This window comes from Scyliorhinus canicula, chromosome 12, assembly GCF_902713615.1.
Source record: "Scyliorhinus canicula chromosome 12, sScyCan1.1, whole genome shotgun sequence".
In the NCBI taxonomy this organism is placed as follows: Eukaryota; Metazoa; Chordata; class Chondrichthyes; order Carcharhiniformes; family Scyliorhinidae; genus Scyliorhinus; species Scyliorhinus canicula.
Window position 1 is genome coordinate 39,613,930 of NC_052157.1, and position 19,262 is coordinate 39,633,191.

At 48.3% G+C, this 19,262-nt stretch overlaps 1 protein-coding gene across 1 annotated transcript in view; it reads right to left on the reverse strand.

The window, feature by feature from the left end:
* mctp2b (multiple C2 domains, transmembrane 2b) overlaps positions 1-19,262 on the reverse strand; it is a 504,236-nt gene that overhangs the window by 156,673 nt on the left and 328,301 nt on the right. The window contains exon 15 of the mRNA XM_038813378.1: positions 9,587-9,688. Within this exon, the coding sequence (XP_038669306.1) occupies positions 9,587-9,688 (102 nt within the window). The remainder of the gene's footprint in view (positions 1-9,586; positions 9,689-19,262) is intronic.

Here is a 19,262-nt window from a genome sequence, read left to right on the forward strand (position 1 = left end):
AAAAGGGTGATGGCAGAGGTGGCGTTGTGATATTGCCATTGGATTACAGACCCAGGGCTCTGGCATCGAATCCCACCTCGGCAGACGGTGAAATTTGAATTCAATTTATTAAAAAAGTCTGAAAATTGTCGTACAAACTCCTCTGCGTCCCGTTCTGGCATCATAGATCATTTCCTTTTGGGAAGGAAATCTGCCATCCGTACCTGGCCTGGCCTACCTTTGAATCCAGGCTCACAGTAATGTGGTGGAAATGGCCTCGCAAGCCACTCAGTTCAAAGGCAATTAGGATGATATATGCTGCCTCCATCCCATGAAAAAAAACCTAGCCGAAATTCACCAATTTTGTGCTTCCAATGAAAGCCATACTTGAAGATAGTGTGGGTTCATGCTGGGCTGCAGGAATAATTCTCCAATAATGACAATGCTACTTTATTCAAGAAACACATTCACAGATTAAAGTTGGATTGCAGAGTGATTTACATCGAAAATAAGGCATGCTCCCTTTGAAAATTACCCCCATCTATCTGACAGCACCAGATCAGTGAATTTATCCCCCTGTTTACTCAAGGCACTGTGAGGTGGAACTGTTACCATCCATAATTTCAACGCAATATTCAGTCACGTAGGAAACAGAAAATTCTAGTTTGTACCAACTCCAATCTCTCCACTAAAACAAAAGTAATCTGAGGAATTACAACCTGCTGCTCCTCCCTTCATATCACTATAATGACATGGCCAAACAACCGAGAACGCAGAGACAGAGGCAAGTGAGGCCCCAGACCACTGGCAACTGCAAGCTGAACAGACATTGCAACAATGCTGAAGACTCAGTTTATATCTACACCCACTCCCTCACTACCGAACTCAGCCTCAATAGGCATTCATTGCTGGCTGGGCCCTATTTAGACAACAAGTTGCCCTCCTAATCTTCCACACATCTCTGCGTTAATGTGCTCCACACCTCGAGCAGGTTAATTCATCAAATCACCAAGTTCCAGCTGCCAGATAATTTACTTTAATTAGGATTTGGTTCTGAGGAAGGGACAATCTCTAACTCAGCTGAGGGAGGGCTTGTCCATTTGGCGCATCAGCATTTCTCTCTGCCCGCCTGACATGTGGCATGTTTCTCAGTTTATCCTGAATGGAGGTTGTTTTTGTATCCTGCAAGTCTCTAGTACCAGTGGTACTGGAGCTGGTTTATAAACAGATGCAAGCAGTGGCCTAAGAAGCTCAGAAGAGAAAGGAAAGAGTGAAAGTTCTAACCAAGTCTTAGATCTTCTGTCTCATGCATGTCGCAGAATCTTACCATTTCAACACCCAACTATTCCTCCTTTACTGAGCTTCCAAAGCAGCAGTAATGACTACATTAAACACAAAGCAAAACTGCACAACTACAACCTGGAATTTCTGGAAAGTTTCACACAACTCTGGTGAAAGGCCGGAGTTTTTAATCCACCATCCCAGTGCTCTAAGGAAAATTGGGATTTATGTCCAAAAAATGGCTACCCTTGATATTCCTCGATTGGGCACTGCTGCGTTACCCCTGCCAAACCCCATTTTGCTTATTAACATAGATCCACCCACTATTCCCCCCCCCCCCCCCCCCCAAACCACCCCCCAGAGTGCACATTTCCTACTTCCCTGCTTGTTCTGTAAAATCATAAATTTCCATGCGACACAAGCACCATTTCTGGTCTTATAAAGCAGTATTTGCAAATTATTTCTACTTCTTGAGGCTACCACTGTCTTTTCTTTATCTCTGAAGAAATTTTGGCTGGAAATTTCAGGCCTGGGCATCGGCAGATCCGACGTGGCGGATGCGGCTTACATGCCGAAAATCCATTGACTTTGCCGGGACCGGAAGTGAGCAGGGCCCCAGAAAATCCCACCGTTTGTCGATTGAAATGTGCAACATTAGAGGAGAAAAGCTTCCGGAATTGTATTTCCTTGGCTGGACTACTCTGGCCATTCGCTGGCGGCGGGATTCTTTGGTCCTGCCAGCAGTGCACCCACCGGCAGTGTGGGGCGGCTTCAATGGTAAATCTCACTAACAGCGACGGAAGCAGAGAATCCCGATGCCAGCAAATGGTGCTCCGCCTCCTGCTGCTGAGAAACCACGGATGGGAGGCAGGAGTATCCAGCCTCTTAACAGTGCCATCTATAATTTACTTAAATGTTGGTTTGATGGCTTCAAATTAAAATGTCATCATATCACTGACATCAAGACAGACTTGAAGAAGCAAAATTGTACATTTACCACACTCTCCATGGGCCTCAATTATTAGAATCATAGAATCTCAACAGTGCAGAAGGAGCCATTCAGCCCATCAATTCTCCACCAACCCTCTGAAAGAGCAGCTTCTCCTAGGCCCCTCTCCCCCATCCCACTCCCATAACCTCAGGTCTACCTTCAGTGCTAACCACTGTGTCACCGTGTCGTTCCACTTCGCACTTCAGGGGCTAGGACCGCCCCGGAGTGGTTGGCACCCCGCCGGCCGATGGGAAAGGGGCTTGGCGTCACACTAACTGGTGCCGAAGGCCTCCGCTGGTCGGCGCGAGTTGGCGCATGCGCGGGGGTGCCAGCGCGTGCTGGCGTCATCCCCGCGCATGCGCAGAGGGATTTGGTTCCGCACCGGGAATGGCGGAGGACCACAGCCTCCGGTACGGAACAATAGAGTGCCCCCATGGCACAGGCCTGCCCGCGGATCGGTGGCCCCCGATCGCGGGGCAGGCCACAGTGGGGGCACCTCCCAAGGCCAGATCCCCCCGCGCCCGCCCAAGAACCCCGGAGCCCACCCGCGCCGCCAGGTCCCACCGGTAAGGGAGCTACTCTAATTTACGCCGGCGGGATTGGCAGCAGACGGGTAGGACTTCGGCCCATCGCGGGCCCGAGACTTCGGGCAACCCCGGCGCCCATTGAGTCACGACGGACCCCGCCATTCTCTGAGGTGGGCGGCGCGACTCATGCCGGGCTGGTTTTAAGAGGGCGGAAGAATTGGGAGGACGGCGGGGGCAGGATTCACGTCGACCCCCGACGATTCTCTCACCCGGCGGGGGGCGGTCGGAGAATCCCGTCCAAGATATATTCCCTGGCATAATAAAAAATGTGAATATCACACAATTGGCTACGAATAAATGAAAGTTAAATTTGGAGTGAAACATTTTTAACCATCAGAGTTCCCCATGTCTATTTGTCATTGTGTGTGGCCCTTATCTTCTGAGGAGTCATGAGAGTCTCGCTCCGCTTGAACTTTCCCACTAATCGATGCTGCTCAACAATTATTTTGCCCAGTCTTCCGAGCCCGGGTTAACCAGGAATGTGGAGCGCAAGGGCCCTCAGCCAGCTCCGTGCCATCGGAGCAGTCAGGAGGTGGGGTAAGAGAAGACATGCCCACTTTTTTGCAGCACTGTCCGACAAATGTAAAGATCCAGTGTGAATGTTAGTGAATGGGTGATTGGATGAATGAATGAATGAATGGGGGTGGTTGTAAGGTGGGTGAGGCTGGTGGATAGGGTGTATGATGAATGGAGGATTTAAGGAATATTTCCTTCTAAATATTGGGACATAAGAGTTAAAAGCCTAGGGATATAGTATGTCTGATTGCACTGGTCATGTTTTTAAAAAGGATTTTGATTTGTAAAGGCCTGGGAGCTTACAGGAGGCATTGGTAAAATTGAGCAAAGGAATGTTGTTTTCAGTCTGGGCTAATTCACTGTGGTTTCACTGGGGAAACTCCCTGGGGAGTTAAGGTACTCTCAGTCTGTGGAGATTTGATTTTCAGCTTGGGAAGATAACGTCATTGATGGATGGAGCCAAGGATGCAGAGAGGCAGTTTTTGGAGAAGGCTTTGGGGGAGAGTAAAGGTAAATTCTGATCTGCCTGACACTGAGTCCACATTCTCTCACATTAGGATAGAGTAATAATATTTAAAGCAGAGCAGTCTTGTCTGAGGACAAGAAAGAAGCTGAAACACGCCTGGTGAACCAGCTTTGTGAAGATATGCAGCCAGAGTCTGAAGGGGTTCTAACATGAGCCAGATCATTTTATATAACAAGTATCATTCTACGCCATGCTGATTTTAACATACATAAGAACTAGGAGCAGGAGTAGGCCAGCTGGCCCCTCAAGCCTGCTCCGCCATTCAATGAGATTATGGCTGATCTTTTGTGGACTCAGCTCCACTTTTAGGCCTGAACACCATAACCTTAATCCCTTTGTTCTTCAAAAAACGATCTATCTTTATTTTAGAAACATTTAATGAAGGAGCCTCTACTGCTTCACTGGGCAAGGCATTCTATAGATTCACAACCCTTTGGGTGAAGAAGTTCCTCCTAAACTCAGTCCTAAATCTACTTCCCATTATTTTGAGGCTATGCCCCCTTGTTCTGCTTTCACCCGCCAGTGGAAACAACCTGCTCATATCTATCTTATCTATTCCCTTCATAATTTTTTATGTTTCTATAAGATCCCCCCCTCGTCCTTCTAAATTCCAACGAGTACAGTCCCAGTCTACTCAACCTCTCCTCGTAATCCAACCCCTTCAGCTCTGGGATTAACCTATTGAATCTCCTCTGCACACCCTCCAGTGCCAGTATGTCCTTTCTCAAGTAAGGAGACCAAAACTGAACACAATACTCCAGGTGTGGCCTCACTAACACCTTATACAATTGCAGCATAACCTCCCTAGTCTTAAACTCCATCCCTCTAGCAATGAAGGACAAAATTCCATTTGCCTTCTTAATCATCTGTTGCACATGTAAACCAACTTTTTGCGACTCACGCACCAGCACACCCAGGTCTCGCTGCACAGCAGCATGTTTTAATATTTTATCATTTAAATAATACACCCGTTTGCTGTTATTCTTACCAAAATGGATAACCTCACATTTGTGAACATTGTATTCCATCTGCCAGATCCGAGCCCATTCACTTAACCTATCCAAATCCCTCTGCAGACTTCCAGTATCCTCTGCACTTTTCGCTTTACCACTCACCTTAGTGTCGTCTGCAAACTTGGACACATTGCCCTTGGTCCCTAACTCCAAATCATCTATCAAGATAAATTGAGGGCTGTATGTTTCTTTTCTTGTTGTTTAATGGGAAATTGAGCAGTAGTGTTGAAGGGTAATTGTAAGCTGTTCTTTTCGGGTGTTAAATTAAACAGTTTAATATTGTATTCGTAATAAAGTCTGTTTGAAAGTAGTTTGAAAAATACCAAATCCCTATTTCTTCATGCAATCACTCCTGGAATCATTTTTTCCACAGTCTTACAAATAAACTAAAATACTGGAGTTTCGGCCACTGTTGGGGTCTGGTCCAGGATCATAATAAAATTGGGGACTCAGGTCCGGGATCTTAAGTATAATTCCTTGTTTGGCTTGGGGTCATTGAACTAAAAACAGAGAGTGTGTGTGGAATTGTTGTATTTTTTCAGGAAGTGACTGGAGATGGCTCTTTCAGTGGTAAAAGATTTCCTGGGTGTGGAAGCAATTTCTCAGGATAGTTTACAAGGAGACTAAAGCAAAACATTTAGGTTTGGTGGAGAAGCTGCATTTAACCTTATCAAAAGGGGTGAGTAACATGGAGATAATAGGGGCTGGTTTAGCACAGTGGGCTAAACAGCTGGCTTGTAATGCAGAACAAGGCCAGCAGCGCGGGTTCAATTCCCATACCGGCCTCCAATACAGGCTCTGGAATGTGGCGACCAGGGGATTTTCACAGTAACTTCATTGAAGCCTACTTGCGACAACAAGCGATTATTATTACTACAAGCTATATCTCAATACTTAAATTTGACAGAGTCACAGCCTGAATCCTTAGAATTAGCTAGAATTCAATTACTAATAGCGATGAGGAAATTGGAAATGGAAGCAAAGGAAAAGGAGAAATTGGCAATGGCAGAAGAAAAGGAAAGGGAGAGATTGACAATGGCAGAAGCAAAGGAAAAAGAGAGGGCAGAAAAGTGAAAAAGAGAGGGCTTTTCAAAAAGATATCAAAAGGAGGAAACTGGAGATAGAAATGGAAGAAGTAGCAAAAAAAGAAAGAGAGAGAATTTGAACTTTGGAAACTGACACTGCAAGGAGAACATCAACTTAGAAGGTTGGTATTAATGGTAGCAGCAGGCAGCACGGTGGCGCAGTGGTTAGCACTGATGTATCACGGTACCAAGGTCCCAGGTTCGATCCTGGCTCTGGGTCACTGTCCATGTATAGTTTGCACATTCTCACCGTGTTTGCGTGGATTTCGCCCCCACAACCCAAAGATGAGCAGGCTAGGTGGAGTGGCCACGTTAAATTGCCCCTTAATTGGAAAAAATGAATTGGGTGCTCTAAATTTATTTTGAATAAAGGAAGAAGCTGAGGAAAGTCTAGACGAAGATAAAATACTTCTAGTCAAAAGCTTAGTAGGGATATGTTTAAATATATTCAAGTAGTATCAAGGTTTGATGAGTAAGATGTGGAAGCCTTTTTAATCTCATTTGAAAAATTAGCTAAACAATTGAATTGGCCAAAGACCATGGGCGGGATTCTCCCCTACCCGGCTGGGCGGGGGGTCCCGGCGTGTCGTGAACCACTCCGACGTCGGGCCGCCCCAAAGGTAGGGGCCAAGCCCTCACATTGAGGGGCTAGGCCCGCGCTGGAGTGGTTCCCATTCCAACGGCTGGCGTGAACAGCCTTTGGCGCCATGCCAGCTGGAGCCGAAAGGTCTTTGCCGGCCGGCATAAGTCCGCGCATGTGCTGGAGCGTCAGCGGCTACTGACGTCATACCGGCGCATGCGCAGTGGAGAGGGTCTCTTCCGCCTTCGCCATGGTGAAGACCATGGCGAAGGCGGAAGAAAAAGAGTGACCCCATGGCACAGGCCCGCCCGCAGATCGGTGGGCCCCGATCACAGGCCAAGCCACCGTGGGGGCACCCCCCCGGGGTCAAATCGCTCCGCGCCCCCCCTCCTCCCCCCCAGGACCCCGGAGCCCGCCCGCGCCGCCAATCCCGCCGGTCAGGTAGGTGGTTTAAACCACGCGGCAGGAGAAGCCTGTCAGCGGCGGCCTTTGGCCCATCGCGGACCGGAGAATCACCGTGGGGGACCCTCCGACCGGCGCGGTGCAATTCCCGCCCCTGCCGAATCTTGGGGGGGCGGAGAATTCGAGACACAGCGGGGGAGGGGTTGACGCCGGCCCCGGGTAATTCTCCGACTCCCTGGGAGGTCGGAGAATCCCGCCCCATTTGAGTGGTATTAGTTCAAATAAAGTTGTTAGGTAGAGCTAGTGAAGTGTTTGTATTACTATCAGAGGAGATATCTCGGAATTATGATGAGGTGAGAAAAGCCATATTGAGTGCATACGATGTAGTGCCAGAAGTGTAGAAACAAACGTTTATAAATCTAAGGAAAGAGGCAGGTCAGACATATATAGAATTCAAACGGGTTAAACAAAATAATTTTGGTGGACAAGAGCATTAAAAATAGACTAAAAGTATGGCACTCTTAGGGAAATAATTATTTTGGAGGAATTAAACAATTCCCTTCCCGCAGTAGTAGGAGTGGCACGTGGATGGGCGGCAGGTGGATGGGGTGACAAGTGGGTGAAGTGGCAGTTGGGTGAAGTGGCAGTTGGGTGAAGCGGCAGTTGGGTGAAGTGGCAGGTGGATAGGGCGACAAATGGATAGGGTTGCAGGTGTAGAGATGCCGGGTGGAAAGGGTGGCAGGTGGGTGAGGTGGCAGGTAAGCGAGGTGGCAGGTGAGTGAGGGGCTAGCCAGGTCTTGGAGATAGTTGGGATTTTGGGGGGCCTTTGGGTTGCTGGGGGGGCATTCTAGGGGGTCAGTGTGAGGGACTGGGGTCTGTTCTGGAGTTACCTCGGGGTTAGACCATTTTTTCTTTGTAAACCATTCCCTGGGTAAACTATCCAGTTCAGTACAGTGGAATTGCCTCTCGCTCAGCCATTCACAGAGGGTCACAGGGAGCAAGGGTATTGCCCATCAGAAGTTGAAACTTCACAATAAATTGCCACATAGTCGGAACATCAGGACCGTCAAAGGATCCTGAAGCACATCTCTGGCTGCAAGTTCGATTTTCGATGATTCAGAGACTATACGACTTGGGCCGATAAAGCAGAGTCCCACTGGAGCACTAATAATAATCGCTTATTGTCACAGGCTTCAATAAAGTTACTGTGAAAAGCCCCTAGTCACCACATTCCGGCGCCTGTCGGGGGAGGCCGGTACGGGAATTAAACACGCGCTGCTGGCCTTGTTCTGCATTACAAGCCAGCTGTTTAGCTCACTGTGCTAAACCTGCTACTCAGCGAAGCATCAGGTTAATGGAAGAAATTTAATTCACTTTTCAGCCAAACAAAACCTTAAAGGATTTCTCACATTCTTAAACTGTTTATTTCTTTTCTATTATGTAATACAGCCAAAGAGTTAAAATCTATTCAAAAGTAGAGATATCATATGCGTTGTTCTATAACAGAGTTACTGGCTAGCCATTATTCGTTTAGTAACAAAGAATGATCAGTGTTGACATTACCAAATAGCAACAGCGGGGCACCACTGCCCTAGCAACCTTTCAGGCTTCAGTTTCAAACCACAGCATGGTTTTTAGAATTTGACTGCAGGTTTCCAAAGGTCTACCCTGCAGAACACGTACCAGAAAAACTGTGTCTAAATTGACTTACACGACAACCCATTGTGTTAAGGGAATTGGTCTCTATATTCAACTGTAAAACACTGTTATCAATGATCAAAGAAAGTAAAATATTTCAGAAAAGTGATAACTATAGTTTCAGCTTTTTGTATACGACCATCAACTAGGCAAGGCAGCAGGTGTATAATAACAGCATCGCTTCCAAACCACTCACCAAGCTGACTTTGGAAATATACCAGCCGTTTTCTTAAGCATAGCTGGGTCAAAATGCTGCCACTTTCAATGGAAACAGGACTGTGGGACCATCTTCATCACAAGGCCTGCAGCGGTTCAAGAAGGCCAGCTCACCACCCATCTCCAGGGTAACAGAGAATGAGCAATAAATGGTGGTCTTGCCTGTGACGCCCATATCCATAAATGAATCTTAAAAAAAATTAAACCCCTGATCTGTCTGCAAGTCCTGCACATCCTCAATATTGCTGGCTACACTGGTTAGAATACTTGAACTTTTTTGAACAGAGTTGTCAGCATAGGAATAGCGATCATCCATGTAGTTCTTCCAACCTGTTCCGACGCCATTCGGTTATCATGGGTAAATTAAACAAATACCTCTGTAATTTGACTTACTGAGTCACAGAGGCAGCACCATCTCCACGGGATTTACAGCTTTATGCCTTATGACAGAATGGTCCATTGAATGGAATGCAACTTGTTCGCTATCAGTATAGAGACCGTAAACCTCAGGACAGGCATCGACAAGCCACTGCCAAGCATAGATCATGGACCAATGCGATGGGAGGCATGCCGGTGCACAATACCTAAAGGGGTGGGAACCACTTCTGGCCACATTTCAGCTAAGTTAAGTTGGTGAAAGGTGATCAGTCTCACAGTCTGTTCAACAGGGTTACAAACAAACTTGCGTTGCAGCATTCCTGCTCCCACTCACCGGGTTATAGGCGATATCCAGCTGTAAGTAAAGAACTCCTTTCTCTGGTCTGCCCAGCTTTCTGTTCTTCAGAATGTAGGTGGTCAGTTGACCATTCTTGATCTAGAGAGTCACAAAGAAGAATACTCAGTGGAAGCAAAACTTTATCAAACCTCACACTATCATTAACTCGTGAAGATAGAAATGACTGAATGAGCATTAGGATTGTTAGCCCTCCATAACTGATCTGGTATCTCCAGGAATTGAAGATCAATTTGCAGGACACCCTAGAGAGAAATCAAGTGATTATTATTTTTTTAAATTTTCTCTGAACATTTCTCTTTATGAGATATAGCAATATTGAAAGGGGGGGGTATTTGGCTGACAGTCAAGCATTATCCAATTGGATAATGAGTCTTGTTCCTTTCTAATTGTGGTAGGAAGGCAGTGCGTAACAAGGATCAATGTGTTGAAACTGCCAGGAATATATTTCATCATAGTTGGCAACCCTAGTCAGCATGGTTACTGTGCATCCAGACTCATTTGGTACTGGTGCAAAGGGCGCTGCGTCAATGTTCAAATTGGGAATATGAAAAAGGGGTGAAAGTTGACTTGAAATGAAACAAAATGAGGTCCTCTAGCTTTAGGATCTTTGTTCTACTTGGCATCAATGTTAGGCTAAGCCCTGATATGAGGGGGTCAGGTTGTATTTAACTGTAACTGTTGTAAACGGATCTGACAATGGTACCCCAATGTGACCATGTACCAAAACCTGAAAAATAGCTGTATATGTCTCAATGGCTAGTGTAGAGCTAAACCGATTTAGTTGGTTGTTTGGAACTTGTCTAACGATGAAACCTCACATTATCTGTGGGTCCAAAAACATAATAGGGATCTAACTGTCTAGACGTAGTTGTAAGAATTACAATCTATCTGTGTCAGAGTCTGTGGTAAAACATCACAACCTTTTATGCGAGAATCTAGTCAAACCATGCATCCCATCCCACGCACAGGAAAGTTCTTTTTCAGGGGTCCAAGTCTCATTGTTGCAGAAAGAGAACTTTGTTGTCAGTGAGTGAGTGAAGGATGCTAACTCTTTTGAAAAGTTGTTATCTTGTGATGGTTAAATTACCTTGTAATATAACTCTGCTGTTAGAAACTTGGCCTGGTATTAAATCTAAGTCTGATGATGCTCAACATAGAAGCTTAATTCTAGATAGCAACAAAAATGTAACTTAGCATAATGCGTTTAACATAGTAAAATTCTTAAAAGGGACGTTATCAAACAAAATCTGATACCCAACTGCATAAGGAGATATTAAGGCAGGTGATCAAAGGTGTGGTTAAAAGAGCTGGGTTTTAAGAAGTGTCTAAAAGAGAGATGGAGAGGTTTAGAGAGGGAATTTCAGAATTCAGGGCCCAGGCAGCTGAAGGCAATGATGGAGTGATTAACATGAGAAAAGTGCAAGAGGCCAGAAGTGGAGGAGTGCAGATATCTCAGAAGGTTGCAGGAGAGGAGGAGATGATCAAGATAGCGAGTAGCAAAATCATAGAGTTCACAGAATAAAATGGACAGTAACAACATAAATACGGAATTGGTTAAGTGACAAGAAACAGGGAAGTGGTTGATGTGTATTTTTGTGAGTACGTTTGTAAGGGAGTTCCGCATGCATCTTTGTTGGCGATGCACACTTTTCTTACATTAATACCTAGAGCTTGGTGCACAGGGCACAACTTCTAAATTTGAGGGTAACATGAAAATTAGAGGCATTATGAACTGTGAGGAAGATAGTGTAGACGTTTAGAAGGGCAGAGACAAGTTGGTGGAATGAGTGGACAAGAGGCAGATGAAGTTCAATGTGGAGAACTGTGAAGTGATTCACTTTGGTAGGAAGAAAATAGAAACACAATATAAAATAAAAGGTACAATTCTAAATGGGGTGCAGAAACAGAGGGAGTCTGTTGCATAAGGCATTGGAGATAGCATAACAGGTTGAGAGAACAGTTAATAAAGCATACAATATCCTAGACTTTATTAATAGGGGCAAAGAGTACATAAGTAAGGACGTTACGTTGAACTTGTAAAAGACATTAATTTGGCCTCAGCCTGTTCTAAACACCACACTTGAAGGCATTGGAGAGTGTGCAGAAAATATTTGTGAGAATCGTTCCCAGGATGTTTCAAAGACAGATTGGAGAAGTTAGGACTCTATTCCATGAGGGCGAGAAGGCTGAGAGGAGGTTTGATAGAGGTATTCAAAATCATTAGGGGTCGGGACAGCGCTGAGAAGGGGGAACCGCTTTCCCTCGTAAAAGGTTCGAGAACTAGAGGATGGAGATTTAAAGCAATTTGGCAAAAGAAGAAAAAGCAAAAAGAAGAAAAAACTTTTTGCATTCCCTCTGAAATAGCCTAGTAAGCCACTCGGTTCGGGGATGAATAGTGATGGACAATAAATACTGACCTTGGCAGTGATACCCACATTGCATGAAACAGTAAAGGAACAAAAGGATGAAAGAACTGTAGATTTTGTTTTCTGAGGAAGGGGCAACAACCATGGATTTGAGTGTAAGTGGTACAGTACCCAAGTTGAGAGGACCATTTACAATGTCAGCAAACATAAGAGGGGAAGTTGGAGAATCAGCAGTTTAGAGGGAATTTTGTTTTTCTTTATTCTTCTTTGAAATGTGAGCATTGGTGGTAAAGTCAGCATTTGTTACCCATCCTTAATTGCCCTTGAACTGAGTGGTTTGCTGGGCCGTTTCAGAGGGCGTTTAAGAATCAACCATGGTTCTGAAGTCACATGTAGGCCAGACCAGGTAAGGACAGCTGATGTCCTTCCCTGAAGGATATTAGTGAACCAGATGGGGTTTTACAACAATCAATGGTAGTTTCAAAATCACCATTACTAAGACTAACTTTCAATTCCAGATTTTATTAACTGAATTTCAATTCGACCAGCTTCTGCGGTGAGATTTGGACCCATGAGTGTAAGCCTGAGTCTCTGGATTACTAGTCCATTGACATTACCACTACACTACTGTCTCCCCAAATGGGATCAAAGGAGAAGAAGGTACATCCCATGGACATCATGAGATCAGAGAAGGTAAGAGGGGTTTTGAGAACAAAACTAGAGAAAATGTGAGATCAGGATTCGGGCCAGAGGGAACACAAATGAAGTCTGGATGGGTGGGCTCGTGGAATAGAGAGGGACGTGGCAAATGGTCAAATGGTTGCAATCTTGAACATAGAGCATAGAACATACTGTGCAGAAGGAGGCCATTAAGCCCATTGAGTCTGCACCGACCCACTTAAGCCCTCACTTCCACCCTATCCCCGTAACCCAATAACCCCTCCTAAACTATTTTTTGGGACACTAAGGGCAATTTAGCATGGCCAATCCACCTAACTTGCACGTGTATGGACTGTGGGAGGAAACCGGAGTACCCGGAGGAAACCTACGCAGGACACGGGGAGAACATTCAGACTCCGCACAGTGAAGAAGGCCATGAGCTCCTGGCACTTATTATAGGAGGGTGGAGGAAACAGGGAAGAAGGTTTAAAAAAGGCACCTGCCGTACAGAAAAGAAGCCGGGGTTATCTTGGCATTCCAGGATGATACTGGAATAGTGAAGCAGGTTTGGCAAAGAACCCTTTAATGCTTCAATAAAAATAGAAAATGCCTCAAATACTCAACAGAGCAGGCAACATCTGTGGAGTGAGAAAAAGAGTTTGAGTTTCAGGCTGATGACTTCCATCAGAACTCATTTGAGAACTTGACAAAGGTCTTTGTGTGATCCAGCCAAATCTAGTGATGAATGGTTAAACCGGTTGTCCACCCTATAAATTCAAGGCTGCATCCCCTGGATTTCTGGAAGTGGAGATGAATGTCGTACTCTGGAATGATCAGGGGGATTTTAAAAAATGTGTTCCTGAGATGTGGGCTTCGCTGGCGAGGTAAGCAATTATTGATCATCCTTCATTGCTCTGGAGGTTCAGCCTTCTTGAACCGCTGAATTCTGTGTGGTGTAGCTACACCCACCGTACTGCTAGAAAAGGAGTTCGGTATTTTGATCCAATGACAGTGAAGGACTGGTGATATATTTCAAAGTCAGGATGGTGAGTGACTTGGATGAGAACTTCCAGGTGTTTGTGTTCCCATGCATCTGCTGTCCTCGTCTTTTGAAGTGATAGAGGTCATGTGTATGGAAGGAACCATTGAAATAGCTTTGGTGAGTTGCTGCAGCGCACCTTATGGATGATACACACTGCTGCCACTGTGCATGGGTGGTGAATGTTGAAGGCAGTGGATGACGTACCAATCAGGCAGGCTACTTTGTCCCGAATAATATCGACCTTCATGAGTGTCATTGGAGCTGCACTCATCCAGACAAGTGGGGGCATTCCATCGCACATCCAACTTGTATCTTGTAAATGATGAACAGACTTTGCAGAGTCAGATGGTGAGTTCTACGCTCTGCAGAATTCTAGCCTCTGATCTGCTATTTTCTGGCTGATCTACATGAGTTTCTGGTCAATGGTAACCCCCAGGATGTTGATAATGGGAGATTCAGTGATGGTAATGCCATTGAATGTCAAGGGGAGATGGTTATGTTCTCTCTTGTTGGAGATTGTCATTGCCTGGCACTTGTGTGATACAAATGGTGAGAGAGAGTAATGGTTTAAACAGAATCAGGGCTTTAAATATGGGTGTGAGGATGTGGTTAGGAAGATCAGTAGCAACAGAAATGTGACATACAGCGGGTCATAGGTTAGACAGTTGGGATTTTCGAAGTGAATTGGAAGATAGCTTCTTTCTGGGGCAGGCACAAAAGGAAGTAGGATTGGGAGGGCGAAAGGGGATATGTGTGGAGGGCAATTCAAGAATGTGATCAGAGATGGCCTTTAAGTAGCGAGGTCACATGAGATGGTCCGGTGAAGGCAGTGGCTGTAACTATGAGTTGGTTAAGGGAGGAAATGAGAGCAATGAACTGAGAGGAGAGAGAGCATGATGAGGTGAGATGGGGGTTCAGAGCACCGAAGATGAGAAGTCACTCAGTGCAAATGTTAAAGGAGGAAAAAAGAGAAGGGGCGCAATTCTCCGCACTCACGACGGTGCGGAGAATAGCGGGGGTCGTAAAATTTTACGGCCACGCTAGTCCAACGCCCTCCCGCTCTTCTCCCCCCCCCCCCCCCCCCCCCCCCCCACCCGACTCCCGATAAGAATCGCTGCCGCCGTTTTTTTACGGCCAGCAGCGATTCTCAGCTGGCCGATGGACCGAGTTCCAAGCCCTTTACGGCTGTTTTTATGAATGGCAAACACACCTGGTCTGGCCGTTCGTAAAAACGGCCGTAAACTGCCGATTTTTAAAACCATGGCACCGATTGGCACGGCAGTACCACGGCCGTGCCAAGGGTGCCATGGGCCCGCGATCGGTGGACACCGATCGCGGGCAGCGGGTCCGATACCCGCGCACTCTTTGTCCTTCCGCCGCCCCGCTGTATCACTTCGCGGGGCGGCTGAGGGGCATCCCGGCCCGCGCATGCGCGGATTTCACGCGCATGCGCGGGTTTCGCGCAAATGCGCGGCTGACGTCAAAAGCGCATGCGCGGGTTGGAGTCTTCCAATCCGCGCATGCGCGGCTGACGTCATATGACGCGTCAGCCGGCGCAAACTCTGGCAAGCGGGCTTAACGAAATTCGTTAAGCCCGCGATGCCGGAGTTTACGGCGGCGGCATGCTAGCCCCGACCGGGGACCAGAATCGGTTCCCGGTCGGGGAGGGGGGGGGGGCTGGCGTCAAACCCGCCCGGATTTGACGCCAGCCTTACGATTTCTCCCTGTATGGGAGAATCGCGCCCAAGATATCTCAGTTAAAGAATTGTCATGGTACATTGACAATTGAGGATATGGACTTTAAATGAGAGGTGGAGATGATTCTCTAATATATTAATATGTTCCGAAGACATTTATGATAAGCTTTGAAGATACTTATCCTTACCAGATGATCATAATAGTGAGGTTTGACCCTGAGCTATCAGTCCATAGCAGTGACAAAACTTTTTTTTCAACCTATTCTAAGCATATAAGGTCTATCCTGTAAGGGCCCTTCCTGTTGATTTCCTTATTTCCAATTTCTTTTACTTTGCCATTATTATTTTTGATCCATGGTTGTTTAATGAACATATACCTTTAAGTCGAGCAGAGCATGTGAGGAACTCGAAAGTTGCAAAATAGTACCCTGCGCTATGCAAGTTTAGCTTCTGAACAGAAGAACTCTGACTTTCTGGCACCCGAGAGATCGGAGGGATTCGGTTCGATAGGTTGGCTGGTGGCCAATGGATTGGCCAAAGACAATGGGCGGTATTCTCCGCTTCCGATAAATATCGGGATGGCCGTCGTGAAATCGGCCGAGGTTCACGACGGCCTCGGGGCCCACTCCCCGCACCTAATTCACCCCCAGCCGGGGGGCTAGGAGCGGGCCTCCGTCTTTCCCGGCCGCGACCTCGTCGCGCCGGAAATGATGCGCAAAACGGCGCATTTGTGAGGTCATCCGCGCATGCGCGGGTTGCCGGTTCCAACCCGCGCATGCGCGGATGACGTAATCGCATAGACGGCGCAGACCGCGCATGCGCGGTGGCCGTCTTTCTCCTCAGCCGCCTGGCAAGACGTGGCGGCTTGATCATACCAGGCGGCGGAGGGGAAAGAGTGCGTCCGTTTTGGAACTTGGCCCGACGATCGGTGGGCACCGATCGCGGGCCTGTCCCCTCCCGAGCACAGTCGTGGTGCTCCCGTGCCAATCGGGCCCCTAGATGCCCCAAACGGGCATCTGGCACCCGTTTCACGAATGCAGTGACCAGGTGTGGTTGCTGGCGTGTTGAAATGGGCACGAAGAGCTGGCCGCTCGGCCCATCGGGCTCGGAGAATCGCCTTTCGCCTTAAAAAACGGCGAGCGGCGATTTTTCCGAGCGGGGGGCGGGGGGGGGAGAGAATCGCTGGGGGCGCCAGGGGGGCATGGAAAATGTCGGGAGGCCCTCCCACGATTCTCCCACGCCAGGTGGGAGAATTGCGGGAGGGCCCCCCAACTAATTTCACGACCCCCTGGCGTCCCCCGCGATTCTCCCACCCACCGCTCGGAAGAATCGCTGCTCGCCGTTTTTCACGGCGACCAGCGATTCTCCGACCCGGATGGGCCGAGCGGCCTGTGGTTCGCGACCGTTTCATGACGGCGGCAACCACATCTGGTCGCTGCCATCGTGAAATCGCCGTGAGATGCCCGTTTTGGGGCTTGTAGGGGGCCTGGTGGGGAATGAGCACCATGACTGTGCTCGGGAGGGGACAGGCCCGCGATCGGTGCCGGCGTGTCAATCGGACGCACTATTTCTCCTCCACCACCCCGAAAGATCAAGCCGCTACATCTTGCGGGGCGGCTGAGGGGAAAGACGGCCACCGTGCATGCGCGGGTTCGAGCTGTCAGCCGTCGTGACGTCAGCCCCGCATGCGCGGGTTGGAGCCGGCCAACCTGCGCATGCGCGGTTGACGTCACATAGGCGCCGCCGTCACGTCACTCTCGGCGCGCCGCCCGGCGGCCGATCCTAGCCCCGCCGGGAGGGGAGAATAGGGGGCGACGAGCGGCCTCCGAGGCCGTCATGAAACTTGGTCGAGTTCACGACGGCCCTCCCGATTTTTCCCGGGAGCGGAGAATCGTGCCCCATATTCTTTCCAGCGACAAACAGTGATTCGGTTCAGCCAGGTGGGGGTTTTCAGAATACCCAGAGAACACTCCAGGAAGCTGAGAGAAGAAGCTGTTAGTTGCTCGCTCCCTCGCTCTAAAAGAAAAGATTTTTGCCAGTTGTTTAAGACTGTAGAAAAGTTTTGAGATCCTGATGAATCTACAGTGAAAACCATTATAGACTGAAAGCAAGACCATCCAAATGAAGGCCTACCCTAAAAGAATCAACCTGGAAGATCTCCATCCGAAACAGACACTTTAATCCTTTTAGTTTTTGTTTTATTCTTTCCCCTCTGTGTTTGTCTGTCTTGTGTGTGTGTGTGTGCGTGTGTGTATATCTAGAGGGTAGGGTGAGTCAAAGAAAGGGGATTAGGAATTAGATTATAGTTAACCAGTTGTATTTGCTGCCTATTTAATTATAGTTATTGTTATTAGTATACATTTATTGTTTAAAACTGGTTACTGTAGTTTCTGGGCAGCCAAAGACCAAAGGCTTCAGGTATTTTCTAAGGATTAATAGTTAATTTCAATTGTGTGGTGACTCTGGGTCAAGTGGGCCTAGAATTGACCACGTACCAGCCGAGGGGGTGGTAACAGGGCCCAGAAATTCCTCAAACCTTCTGACAATAGACTGCTGGAGCTTTTAGGGTCAAAGAAGGGCACGTTATTTACATCGGCCAAGTAGCCAGGTACACCACCACTGCCGTTTCTCTGCTGCCTTCCGTCTACGGTGATCAGCATTATCCTGTCCTCCAATGTAAAACGTGTTTCCTGAACTCAGGTCAGTTTGGATCTAATCAACTAGAAATAAAAACTAACTTGTTCATTCCACCTCCAGTCCCAAAAGGGTTAAATGGTAATAACCCACTCCCTAAAGAAACGCAACTGAAATCTAGATACTTGGCTCACAGCTTAGGTCCCAGTCTTTTGACACAGCTTTAATTCGCTGTACAAGACGCTACAGTCCATGGGTGGGATTCTGTGGGAATCGGCGGGGCGGGCAACTCTGGCGCAAAGGAGTGGCGTAAACCACTCCAGTGTTGGGCCACCCCGAAGGTGCGGAATCCTCCTCACCTTCAGGGGCTAGGCCGGCGCCGGGGTGGTTTGCGCCACGCCAGCCGGCGCAGAAGGGACTTGGCGCCACGCCAACCGGCGCCGAAGGGGCTCCACCGGCCGGCGCGAGTTGCCGCATGCGCCGGAGCGCCAGCGTGTACTGGCGTCATCCCACTGCACGCGCAGGGAGGGGTTCCTCTTTGTGTCGGCCATCGCGGATGTCCACAGCAGCCGACGTGGAGGAATAGAGTGCCCCCAGGGCACAGGCCCGCCCACGGATCGGTTGGCCCCGATCGCGGGCCAGGTCACCATGGGGGCACCTCCCGGGGCCAGATCCCCCCCCCCCCCCAGGACCCTGGGGTCGCCTGCGCAGCCAGGTCCCACCTGTTGTAATTTACGCTGGCGGGACCGGCCTAAAATGGGCGGCCACTCGGCCCATCGCGGGCCGAAGAATCGCCGGGGGGGCCGCTGCCAGCAACCGGCGCAGCGCGATTCCCACCCCCGCCAAATCCCCGGCATCGGAGAATTCGGCAGCCGGCGGGGGCGGGATTCACGCCGCCCCCCAGCGATTCTCCGACCCGGCGGGGGATCTGAGAATCCGCCCCGTATCTGTCAGTTAGTCTGGTAGGAGGAGGTGTAAGTGCACTTGTTTAGGAAGACAGGGTGCTATGCTTAAATTGTGATGGCCAAGGGTTGATGAGCAGAACAAACTAATTTCTCTAACGGTGACCTTACCACCTTGGGCTTATATAAAACGGGGACAAGTGGGGGCACAGTGGTTAGCACTACTGTCTCACAATGGCTGCGACCAGGATTCGATTCCAGTCTTGAGTGACTGTCTGTATGGAGTTTCTACTTTCTCCCGGTGTCTGTGTAGGTTTCCTCCAGGGGCTCCGGTTTCCTCCCACAGTCCAA